The 13313-nt window shown below is 41.6% G+C and overlaps 1 protein-coding gene across 1 annotated transcript; it reads left to right on the top strand.

The window, feature by feature from the left end:
• Positions 1–6352: 6352 nt before the first annotated feature.
• LOC306938959 (uncharacterized protein) lies at positions 6353–12118 on the top strand. The gene is made up of 2 exons (XM_079523364.1): positions 6353–6508; positions 8789–12118. Exon 2 carries the CDS (start codon positions 8844–8846, stop codon positions 10539–10541), a length of 1698 nt encoding a protein of 565 aa, XP_079379490.1. The 5' UTR covers positions 6353–6508; positions 8789–8843; the 3' UTR covers positions 10542–12118.
• Positions 12119–13313: the final 1195 nt, after the last annotated feature.

Raw genomic sequence — 13313 nt, 5'->3', positions numbered from 1 at the left:
TGTTTCAGGGCTAGGGTGGTACCCAGACATAGTTCACATGATGACAGTCATGTTTCAGGGCTAGGGTGGTACCCAGACATGTTAGATTGGGGCATCCTATGGGAGACACATTGAGTAAGTCCAGGAAAACCTCCATAAAAGTAAAACAGAGGGACCCGGGCCCAGCAGGTGTTGTGAGATCATAATACCATATGAAGATTAGTGGAACGGCCCCTTATAACCTGGAGGTCTGTTAAGGTTGGATGAGATCCTATTGGATTATCAAATGAATAACTAATTGTGCAACCCAGATTCGGCACAAACAAGGGACTAAATTAATTTAGCTCCTATGCCACCAAAATGTGGAACGCCCTACCAAAAAGCCAATAAGACATGCGAATCCCTTGACTTGATCCTTCAAAACAGCTCTCAAAGGGCACCTATGGACGGGCCGGCCGGCTGCAATTCGAAACTGGCCCCCGTAAAACCTGAATCCCCCCCTACCCCCCCTGCTGTTTGTTTTCCCTTTTTACCTCCTTACATGATTTGTTTTGTATAAGTGTATAGTCTCTAAATGTTCTGATGAATTGAAAATGGTGGACCCTGTTGTAAACAAGTGTAATGCTTTATCCGTGTGTCGGCCACAGTAACAGTCTTTGTATTGAGTTGTGCTCTCATGTGAAATGTATCCATTCTGCAAACCATTCATAAATATTTCAAGCAATGTCTAAAATCTAAATAGCCTACTTGAATCAAGCAGATAAAAAAGGTGTTAATTGACTCAGTAATAAGTGTGTTAAAGTGAATTATCCCTTTAAGTCAAAGTCACTAATTTGTATTAAGCCAAGGTAACACTGTTTTAACGGTGTTATGCGCAAGGGGTGAAAGTGGCTGATAGATTGTCAGTCAAAACTCTATATGTTGGGCTGATTCGATAAATGCTAGATTATGGATGCATTGCGTATGGGTCAGCAGCCAAAACGCATTTAGAAAGGCTTAATGCAGTTCAAGCGCAAGCACTTCCAATATGTTGTGGGGCTGTCAGGACATCTCCCACATGTGCGTTACAGGTGGAGACAAGGGAAATGCCCTTAGAGATAAGGAGAAGACACCTTATGGCAAATTATTGGACACACATTAAGGGGCACGATAATACTCACCCAGTGAAGGGACGAGTACAGTCCAACAGTAGTAATCCCTGAAGTAGCCCCATGGTTGTATGCGACGCCAAGGGTTGATTTTTATATATTAGAAGCTAAAAGGAGGGAAAGGGGTGAAGTAGATTTGGTTGGTGTGTTTGATCATTATGTGGAAAGGGAATATAATGATCATATACAGACCTACACAGATTGTTCAGTATATCCAGAGACGGGAAGAACAGGGGGAGCCTTTGTAGTCCCTAGGGTAAAATGTGCAATATATAGATGGGCATCAGATAAATTGGGAGTATACAAATGTAACATGGGCACTAAGGGCCGGAAACAGAGCCAGACTACGCCACTCTGGGAGTTTCACCCAGAGAATATATGATAACACATTGAATACCCACAGGGTTGAAATAAAGAATAGGAGCAGAGACGTGCATTTCCAGTTATACAAAATATATCGTTTCGTTTTATTTATAACTCAAGGCATAATAAAGATCAGGTTAGAATATACATTTATTTCAGTTGCAAAATGCTATTTAGTTAAGTGACTTCATTACTAAAATCAATATCAAAGTTAATATGAAAAGGGATTACGAATATGACAGTTAGGTAGGTAGCAGGGGTTTTAAACATCCTGACACAGGAGACAGGCATGCAGGGAGTGAGGGGAGAGAAGGGAAATGTCTAACCGCCACCAAAGAGCCCACACACGGCAACACAAGTCACTCTTCAATCACTGCAAGACAAGAGATACTGTTAAACACTCACAATAAAACTGGGAATGAGCATGCAGACTATACTAAATCTCAAACACAGCCTACCACCCGTGACCATCCCACCTGTCGGACTACTATCGGAACCACCTGCTATACTGGCACGGCTGGGGCCAAATGTACACTGTTATGAGGAACTACTATTAAGTTACATTAAAACAGCTGGTTTGCACAAACAAAATAAACAAAACAAATAATGAAATAACCAAAATAATAGGGACAAAAACGGCAGAGGCAAAGAGCTCCTCCTAATAAAACAAAATGACAATATTAATAAACACTACTTATTACAATTTAAAACATACAAATACAATAGGCAGCTCTTTACCTCAAATTAAGAGGGCATACGAGGCCCAGACATGGTTCACATTATGACAGTCATGTTTCAGGGCTAGGGTGGTACCTAGCCATGGTTCACATTATGACAGTCATGTTTCAGGGCTAGGGTGGTACCCAGACATGGTTCACATTATGACAGTCATGTTTCAGGGCTAGGGGTGGTACCCAGACATAGTTCACATGATGACAGTCATGTTTCAGGGCTAGGGTGGTACCTAGCCATGGTTCACATTATGACAGTCATGTTTCAGGGCTAGGGGTGGTACCCAGACATAGTTCACATTATGACAGTCATGTTTCAGGGCTAGGGTGGTACCTAGCCATGGTTCACATTATGACAGTCATGTTTCAGGGCTAGGGTGGTACCCAGACATAGTTCACATGATGACAGTCATGTTTCAGGGCTAGGGTGGTACCTAGCCATGGTTCACATTATGACAGTCATGTTTCAGGGCTAGGGGTGGTACCCAGACATAGTTCACATTATGACAGTCATGTTTCAGGGCTAGGGTGGTACCCAGACATAGTTCACATTATGACAGTCATGTTTCAGGGCTAGGGGTGGTACCTAGCCATGGTTCACATTATGACAGTCATGTTTCAGGGCTAGGGTGGTACCCAGACATGTTAGATTGGGGCATCCGATGGGAGACACATTGAGTAAGTCCAGGAAAACCTCCATAAAAGTAAAACAGAGGGACCCGGGCCCAGCAGGTGTTGTGAGATCATAATACCATATGAAGATTAGTGGAACGGCCCCTTATAACCTGGAGGTCTGTTAAGGTTGGATGAGATCCTATTGGATTATCAAATTAATAACTAATTGTGCAACCCAGATTCGGCACAAACAAGGGACTAAATTAATTTAGCTCCTATGCCACCAAAATGTGGAACGCCCTACCAAAAAGCCAATAAGACATGCGAATCCCTTGACTTGATCCTTCAAAACAGCTCTCAAAGGGCACCTATGGACGGGCCGGACGGCTGCAATTCGAAACTGGCCCCCGTAAAACCTGAATCCCCCCCTACCCCCCCTGCTGTTTGTTTTCCCTTTTTACCTCCTTACATGATTTGTTTTGTATAAGTGTATAGTCTCTAAATGTTCTGATGAATTGAAAATGGTGGACCCTGTTGTAAACAAGTGTAATGCTTTATCCGTGTGTCGGCCACAGTAACAGTCTTTGTATTGAGTTGTGCTCTCATGTGAAATGTATCCATTCTGCAAACCATTAATAAATATTTCAATCAATGTCTAAAATCTAAATAGCCTACTTGAATCAAGCAGATAAAAAAGGTGTTAATTGACTCAGTAATAAGTGTGTTAAAGTGAATTATCCCTTTAAGTCAAAGTCACTAATTTGTATTAAGCCAAGGTAACACTGTTTTAACGGTGTTATGCGCAAGGGGTGAAAGTGGCTGATAGATTGTCAGTCAAAACTCTATATGTTGGGCTGATTCGATAAATGCTAGATTATGGATGCATTGCGTATGGGTCAGCAGCCAAAACGCATTTAGAAAGGCTTAATGCAGTTCAAGCGCAAGCACTTCCAATATGTTGTGGGGCTGTCAGGACATCTCCCACATGTGCGTTACAGGTGGAGACAAGGGAAATGCCCTTAGAGATAAGGAGAAGACACCTTATGGCAAATTATTGGACACACATTAAGGGGCACGATAATACTCACCCAGTGAAGGGACGAGTACAGTCCAACAGTAGTAATCCCTGAAGTAGCCCCATGGTTGTATGCGACGCCAAGGGTTGATTTTTATATATTAGAAGCTAAAAGGAGGGAAAGGGGTGAAGTAGATTTGGTTGGTGTGTTTGATCATTATGTGGAAAGGGAATATAATGATCATATACAGACCTACACAGATTGTTCAGTATATCCAGAGACGGGAAGAACAGGGGGAGCCTTTGTAGTCCCTAGGGTAAAATGTGCAATATATAGATGGGCACCAGATAAATTGGGAGTATACAAATGTAACATGGGCACTAAGGGCCGGAAACAGAGCCAGACTACGCCACTCTGGGAGTTTCACCCAGAGAATATATGATAACACATTGAATACCCACAGGGTTGAAATAAAGAATAGGAGCAGCCTATCCCAGGGAATCTGGGATTCCCACTGTCAATGCCTGCCCTGCAAGATTTAAGGAACATTCAGATTTTGCTCAAAACTTACATTTATCAAAACCCATGAAACCGTGCATAACTGCATACCATCAATGAGTCTCGCACCTAAACCCAACACACCACCAGGCAACCACCACAAGCCAGCCAGCTACTCTGATGGCCGGTTGTGGCTCCCCTTTATTCAGTCAGCAGCCATGTGTCACAGGCTCAGCTGTCCTGAATATGGGTGATTGGGGAGTCACATCACATGTCTAGGAAAGCTCAACTCACTACACACAGTTGAGATGTATGCGGTATTAATGGCTTTACAGTGGGTGGAGGAGGCGAGGCCAGAAAAGGTGGTGGTGTGCTCAGATTCGAGCTCAATACTGAAAAGCCTGAAGTCATTTAGATCAAAGTGCAGAGAAGATCTATTGTATCGAATGCTACATGTGCACAATAATCTGATCCAAAAGGGAGTGGAAGTACAGTTCATGTGGGTACCAACACATGTGGGGAGTGAGGGAAATGAAAGTTGAAACGGTGGATGTGTTAGCCAGGAAGCACTATTAAGTCACCCCATTTGACCGTTATCTCTGTATTGGATAGGCGAAATCATCCGTTATCAGCACCTTTCAATAGGGTCAATATGGCCATACTGGCATAGGCAGTCACCTATTGTGACGGGTGATAATGTCACTGATGTCAATGACGGAGGCGCGCCGTGTGGCCTTGAGCCACGTGAGGCACCGCCGAGCGAGGCGCTAGCCGAGCGAGTCGCCGTGCCTAGCGTTGCGACGGCCACCAGACCCGACTCAGCGCCGTCCGAGTTACATCCCGATAGGCAGAGAATAGTATATATTAGTAGCCCCTAGTTTCCATGCGCCGACAATAGAGTTGGAAATTACACGTTCAGCCAAGGGTGAGTATGCCAGTATGGCCATATTGGCCCTATTGAAAGGTGCTGATAACGGATGATTTCGCCTATTCAATACAGAGATAAGTGAGGAAATAGGTGGGGATCAATATAAGTAAAGCAGAGGCTAAATCAGTGATATGGAAGAAGGTGATGGAAGAATGGCAGCAAAGATGGGATGGAGAAGGAAAAAGGAAGGCATTTATACTACAATATTCAAAGTAAAGTGGGTGGAAGTAGAAAGAACAGTAATGGAAGTAGAAGAGAGGAAGTAATAATAACACGGCTAAAATTGGGACACAGTGCATTAAATAAAACATTGAAGGTGATGGGCAAACATCCTATGTGAACACTGCCAGGAGGAGTCAGTGAGCATGCCATTATGGACTGTAGACAGTAGGCCTACCAAAGAGAAAGATAGAGTATGGTGGAAGAGCTGAGGGAGGTGGGAGTTGAAGAAGTCAATTTAATAAGTGAATTGGTGCAGCAGAGGGAGAGGCACGGTGATCAGATTTATTAAAGAAACGGATTTATGGGGTAGATTATAAGGAAACAGAGTAACAGAAGGGGGCGGTAATGCAACTATTTGGATACCAACCGCCAAAAAAGCGAAGAAGAAGAAGGGGTGAAAGTGGAACCAAAGATGGTCTATTTATGAAGATGGTCGAACTTCATTGGAGCCACAAGAGCGTCGCAGTCCCGCCCCCTTTCATGACGACACCAGGCCCAGGAAATGAATCCCAATGCATTTTTCCCATAGACATCATGACAACAAACACAATATTTTGGACCAAACAAATAATTACAAAGAAGAAAAACAACAAAAAAGTGTTGTAACCTGACGTTTTTTTCTACTTTCTAATTCTTTGTTTGGCCCAAAACATTGTGTTTATTGTCATGATTTGTCACGACAAGAGTTGGCTTTGTCCGCGGCGTAAACGTCTTTAAATAAATACTTTCTGAAAAGTATATGAGGAAAATGAACGGGGATTTCTTTTCCGGGTCTCTCGAGGGGGCGGGACTGCGACGCTAGCCTACAGGTCTCCTAAATATAGTAGGTGTGGTTTGCTTCTCCCCCGAATTTTCCTCTTGGGTGGAACTAAAAAAAACCTGCCTCAGTTTCCTTCCGAGTTTCAAAAACGTAACCAAATAACGGTCACAAGTTAACGCGAAGCCGGAAACGGTCGCCGATTTAAACAGGAGAGGAAAATCGCGGTCACAACAAAAGAATACAGAAGGGTAAGCGCTGACTTAATACAAATTATTTTAAAGATGATTCACATTTAATTAATTTTCACCGCTTCACTACTTTCCTATTTTGGAGTAGATAGACTATTACGTTGAGCACAGCCATTCATTCATTGCTGCAGCTGCACGGATGCAGCCACGGCGTGTTTAAGATTTGTATTGCGCCAAAAAATAAACTTAATTATAAAAAAATAATTGCGTTTGCATGGCATTATACTTAGTTTTGCGCATGTTTAAAATTGGCTAAGTAAGTTAGCTAATACCTAGCCCCTCTTAGAAACCTTTTACGAGGGTTCCGAGAGGGGCTAGCTAATACCCCACGCTACACCATAACTATTTTCGGGGCCATCCCTATGTTCCCCAGGTTCTATGTTCTCCACTTACCTTAGGGGTTAGGGTTAGCGGTTGGGTTAGGGTTTCTGGTTTAAGGACTTCAGTGTTTTGTACTATACAATTGTATGTATAAGTACAGAACAAAGGATGTTTGTTTTTGCCATCTTTGTTGAAGAGTCTGAGCAATTTCTTTTATTTTATGCCAGTGTTATTTTTTAGTTGGCTAAGACTACATAGTTTAAGACTTTTTAAGTAGCATAGGCAGGCCTAAAGTTCAATGGATTGTTCAAAGACTGAGCTTAAATCAGAATTTGCTACTAAAAGTAAGACTAAGTTGCTAAAATACTTTGTCTTACTAGAATTACTAAAATTACTAGGTTAGGTTTCTGGTTTAGGTTTATTCAAAGTGGGGAACAAAGAACCTTTTTTGCATGGTGGGGAACATAGAACCTGGGGAACATAGTGGTACGCTCCCCTGTTTTCAGTAGATAACATGTGAAATGTAGTTATTTATACAAAACTTAAAATGAAGAATACATGCATGTCCTTTTAATGTGCTGCATAATGTCCATGTTTAAATTATTATGCCAACGGAGACAATTCAAAATAACAATCACACCTGTGTGAAGTGAGGTGCGCTCTTTTTGCGCTCAATTTGCGTCCTCACTTTTGTCTTCAATGTTTGTGTTTACACTTGTCTTCAATGTTTGTTTACACACTTCACACTCAAAGCTAGGCAATGTGGGCATAGGAGGGCCTAGCTAAATCTTGAAGGATTTAATGTGATTTAACATTATGTTATGCTAAAGACACAGTGGAAGTTTGTCAGGCTATTTGTTATTTTGAGAAAACATCTGCGCAAAAATAAATGTTTAATGTCATCACACAGACAAGTTCATTGTTGTATCCTTCAGACTAAATAGTCGGGGAATATTATCAGAATAATGTCAAATCTGGGAATACATTTCTTACCAAGAACTTTCTTCACCAATGTGTTTGTAAAGGTGTCTACTAACGTATTCAACTACCCCCACCCCAGGGGAATTTGACAGCTGCTGAAAGTTAGGGTACCATCAACAACCAATATATGTTTAAGTAGCGTTGTTTAAGTGGCTTTGCCATTTATTGGTTGTTGATGGTACCCCAACTTTCAGCAGCTGTCAAAAATTCCCCTAGGGTGGGTGAATAGAAACCAATATGGGATAACTTAGTAGACACCTTTACAAACACATTGGTGAAGACAATTTTTGGTAAGAAATGCATTCCCAGATTATATTAATATCCCCTGACTGGATATTTCACTTTCAAAACATTTGGGTAATTTTATTGTCTACTCAGGCTTTTGTGAACACCCGTACAGTTTTTAAGTTGCTCGATTCACTGCTAATTTAAGATATTTGATATTCATCAAATATCGGACACGCCCCCATCCTTTACAAACAATTAACTTCAAACTTTATTTTAACCATGTTAGATTAATCGAAAACACCCATCCTTGGTTCTGGTGACACATACTGTGCCATCCTAATTTTAATATATAAAAACTGTCTAGGGTGTTCACAAGCCTGAGTAGATGATAAAATGATGTCCAGCTTTTGGTGTGTGTGCACAAACTGTCCTACACAAACATTAAATTCCCATTGACAATGACTGGATAATTGAGTGTTTGTACAAACATTGCGTAACACAAACATTGAGGAAGGTGAGGAAGCAAATTGTGATTGGCCGGAATGAGATGATGTATGATGAAGAGCGCCCCCCACTTCACACGGGTGTGATTTTTTTTTTTAAGCGAAATTTAATAACCAAGAAGGTAAATGACTGTTTAGTGTAATAGTCATAACAGCTTTAAAGTTGAACACCAAGTACTTTCATAATGCATTTTTTTATGTCTGTCAGATTATGTAACTAACCTTGACAATCTTTTTGGTTTTACAGCTGCAACCTTAACAACATTTCAAAGCCAAAGTGTGCCTGTGTGGAAGAGGAAATTATGGAAGATGAAATCTCAATGGCAGATGAAGGACAAGATGAAATATCAAAGGCAGCGGTAGGACAAGATGAAATATCAAAGGCAGAGGTAGGACAAGATGAAATATCAAAGGCAGAGGTAGGACAAGATGAAATATCAAAGGCAGAGGTAGGACAAGAAGAAATACCAATGGCAGAGGTGGGACAAGAAGAAATATCAAAGGCAGAGGTGGGACGAGAAGAAATACCAATGGCAGAGGTGGGACAAGAAGAAATATCAAAGGCAGAGGTGGGACGAGAAGAAATACCAATGGCAGAGGTGGGACAAGAAGAAATATCAAAGGCAGAGGTGGGACAAGAAGAAATACCAATGGCAGATGCTGGAAGATGCAGTAACGGGGAAACAGGGGTGGACATGTCCAACAGCAGTCCTGTGCCAGCTAAAACGGGAAGGGCAAATCCAATGACCAAAAAACTACAGGTGTGTATTACACAGGTGAATCTATCAGAGTTGGGTTCACATATTTCCAATGATGGAGCCACAGTATTCCTGGAGAGAAGTAAAGGGAGGACAAAAAAACTACAAAAAACACTTGTACGGGGGCGTGGGAGACCAAAAGGACCAGTGCGGGCCCTGCGGGGGAGACCAAAAGGACCAGTACGGGGGCGTGGGAGACCAAAAGGACCAGGATCCACGAAACGGTCCAAGTCAGAAGCTGGTCCTTCTAAGAAGAGAGGTCGACCCAAAGGCTCCACCAAAAAAGTAGCACTTAACGCTGAATCTGAATCTGAAGATGATTACGGTGAGCCCATTGGCGAGAGCAGCGAGGACGAAGACGACGAGGAAGCTGACGAAGAGTATAGCCCTGACGATGAGTCAGAAGAGTATATCCCAAACAAACGTGCTATGGGTAGTTCCCAGACACCTAAGAGGAGAGGTAGACCCAAAAGCTCAAAAGGGAGAGTTGAGAGCAGTGAGTCAGACGAAGAGTATAGGTCGATCAAACGCAAACGTGCTGTGGGTAGTTCCAAGACACCTAAGAGAGGGAGACCCAACAGCTCCACGAAGCCACTTGGAAGGCCATGCAAATACCCCCGTATTGATCCTCCAGATTCCACTTCCGATGTTGGCCCCCCCAAAAAAAGAGGACGGCCCCCTAAAAAAATTGCAGATGAGGTGGAGAATAATGGGGAAATTGCAGCTGCTTCATCCCCACCTGGCCCCCCCAAAAAAAGAGGACGGCCCCCTAAAAAAATTGCAGATGAGGAGGTGGAGAATGGGGAAATTGCAGCTGCTTCATCCCCACCTGGCACTTCCGATGTTGTGTCCCCAAGAAAGAGAGGACGTCCACCTAAAAAAAGTGCAATTGCAGATGAGGAGGTGGAGAAGAATGGGGAAATTACAGCTGCTTCATCCCCACCTGGCACTTCCGATGTTGGCACCCCCCAAAAAAGAGGACGGCCCCCTAAAAAAAGTGAAATTGCAGATGAGGTGGAGAAGAACGGGGAAATTGCAGCTGCTTCATCCCCACCTGGCACTTCCGATGTTGGCCCCCCCAAAAAAAGAGGACGGCCCCCTAAAAAAAGTGAAATTGCAGATGAGGAGGTGGAGAAGAATGGGGAAATTGCAGCTGCTTCATCCCCACCTGGCACTTCCGATGTTGGCCCCCCCAAAAAAAGAGGACGGCCACCTAAAAAAAGTGCAATTGCAGGGAAATGAGGAGGTGGAGAAGAATGGGGAAATTGCATCCCAAGAAAAGCACTCCTCTGCTGTAGATGAGGAGGTAGAGAAGAATGGGGAAATTGCAGCCGCTTCATCCCCACCTGGCATGTCCGATGTTGGGCCCCCAAGAAAGAGAGGACGGCCCCCTAAAAAACGTTCAATTGCAGATGAATAAACTGAAGATGGTTATTGATCAGGAGCAGAAGTAGATAGACCCACTTAATGAAAATGACTTGTTGGAAAGTTATGCCGTGTCAATTTGGCTAAGTGACTGGTATAACACTGGGCTGGGTTCAACCAAGAAAAATATTTTAACTGCATGGACAAAGGATCCCTGTAGGTTAGGTGTATTGCATTACCTCTGTTTTCATGAATCTTGACTAAACTGTAATTTTGTTTACCTAATGTGCTTTTGATGCTTTCATTGAAAATACATTTCATTGCTGTTTTTATGCTTATAGGCTAGTTCATCTGACTATGTAAAACAAGCATGCCTGGTACAAGGTATTGCTTGTAAAAGTGATACAGTATTGATTTTGTAAAGCCCCCACTTTAATTGTAATACAGTTTTCAGTCATGTCATTCATTGTTAGAGGAATGGGGTTTCTTTTTAATGGGAAACGTTAGAGGTGAAATGGACATGATTAAACCAATGTATTGTATTTACCGTATGTGAGGTGAAATACACTTGTTTTGTCATCAGATTTGTATGATGTCATGCTCGGTTTAATGGTTTTTACTAGAGCGAATATATTTGGCCATTAGACGTTTGCCTTTTCATTTATTTTTATACAAAATGTCGCTAATGATCCAGGATTCTCCAATATTGCGATCGGTGTTGGACCCAAAAATCTGGCATCGGTTGGGCCATAGTTTTATCCTAAAGCCATTTTACAGTTAAATATGTCTTCATGGATTGTTTTGTTAATTGCCAAATTTGAATGTACTCCCATTATTCCTCAATTGAACATTAAGGCAAGAGTCAAACGTACATGGTAAGTTTGACTCTTGCTTTATGTGAAATTAATTTGTATTTGGTCATTCGTTGTGTGTTCCTTAAACTTAAACAGTCACACCTGAAGCCCCAGAGATGTACCCCTCCAGATGTACCGTTTGTCAGATGTTCACAAAGTTGCAGTAGTTATTCAACTTCACTCTTGACTTTTTCTAAATGTTTAATTGTATAGTAGTTGATTTTTTTTCTTTTTTTGGACAAATTTTATGAAGTTTTAAGTTTCTGAATATTTGGTATGATGTGGTAGATGGACTGTCACAGGTGTTGTATACCTTTTGCAATGGGTATCCGTACACAGTAATGATACTCTGAAAACCTTTTTGGTTGGGATAAAAGATATGATAGTCAGTATCTAAATAATAAAGCATAATTATTTGAATAAGACTGTGAAAGACATGGTGCAGGGATGAGATATTGCTCGATAGGCTAAATACTACCAACTGCTTTCTATGTTAACATCTATTCTAGTTTTGTGAAAATCACGCTGTTTTTAGTGAACATTTTGGTCTTGTATGGTTTGAATAAGACTATGGTCCTGAAATAAAGAATTTATTTTATTCCCCGTGTTATTGTTATGTGTTATAAATTAGTGGGGGTTTGCTTGCTTGTAATTTGTACTGGCCATATCAAATGTATCTTGTAGATGTCTGAAAATACACATGGACATGAGTCCAACAAACATTATACAACACTGATAATGCCAACAATTCTATGAAGGTATATGAAATCCATTTAAAAAAAAATAATAATAATCTGCAATACAATTTTAAACCATAAAATTGTGTTGTGTTCCCTGCCTCATCTCTTTCTCAGGCTCAGCAAAGGTGTCCTTGGGCTGGAAAATGTAGACCCCTGTAGTAGAATGTTTCCACCTAACCTGACTCCGCCAGATGGGGCAGCAGAGAGTACACTGGTTTCCCCCCCTCTTGCTACCCAGTTTACTCTCTGCTGCCCCATCTGGCGGAGTCGGGTTACTCCCCAACTCCACTGCAGGAAAACTAGACATACACTTGTACAAAATATTTGAGGGGGAACCAACGTCCTCCCAGAATACAGAGAATAAGTAGATATGCCTATATTTTACAATTATGACGTCTGGGTGTTATACCGGTTTCATTTTTAAGAATGTTTTTGAAAAATAGTTTTGGTATTTAAATGGGTATTTTACCTGCATACATACAGGTTTAAGGGAAGGGGGAGTTTGGTGGAACTCTAAACATTTTAGTATTATGAATGTGATCAATCAATGATGGTGTAATGCTCGTGCCAGCTAAGAGAAGCAAGCAACTCGCCTTGTCTGCAAGAGGGAGGAGGGGGAGGTGAGGTCGTTGGGTTCGTGGTCGTTTTCCTTCTGAGCTTCGGAAACAACATGGATGACTGGGGAAGTGGACAGAATACAATGATAATAATAATATCCTTGTAAACATCGAATTTACGTCGTAATATTGCATTGTGGAGTAAAACGATATAATCTAAAAACAAAACAAAATCAGGTTACAGGGGGATTTTAAAGGTGAGACATACCTTATGTTGTATTTTAATACTCTTTGTTCATGCTGCTGTTACTGCACGTAAAATGTCTACATAAGTGTATTACGAAGCTGTTTTGAAAATGGGCGATTTCGGTCATTGCGTTCGCATGCAACAACCAATGATTTTTTCATGCGAACGTAATGCAAGTATGCAACAATTTTAAACAAATTAGTTATGATGAATTGAACATGGTGGGTCCTATTGTAAGTGTAATGCTTTAT

The sequence above is a fragment of the Electrona antarctica genome (assembly GCF_951216825.1).
Source record: "Electrona antarctica genome assembly, chromosome: 15".
Classification (NCBI taxonomy): Eukaryota; Metazoa; Chordata; class Actinopteri; order Myctophiformes; family Myctophidae; genus Electrona; species Electrona antarctica.
This window is presented reverse-complemented; position numbering and strand designations above follow the sequence as displayed.

Bases quoted from the DNA above. Each gene is read 5' to 3' on its own strand.
- LOC306938959 (XM_079523364.1), top strand. From the start codon at position 8,844: ATGGAAGATGAAATCTCAATGGCAGATGAAGGACAAGATGAAATATCA.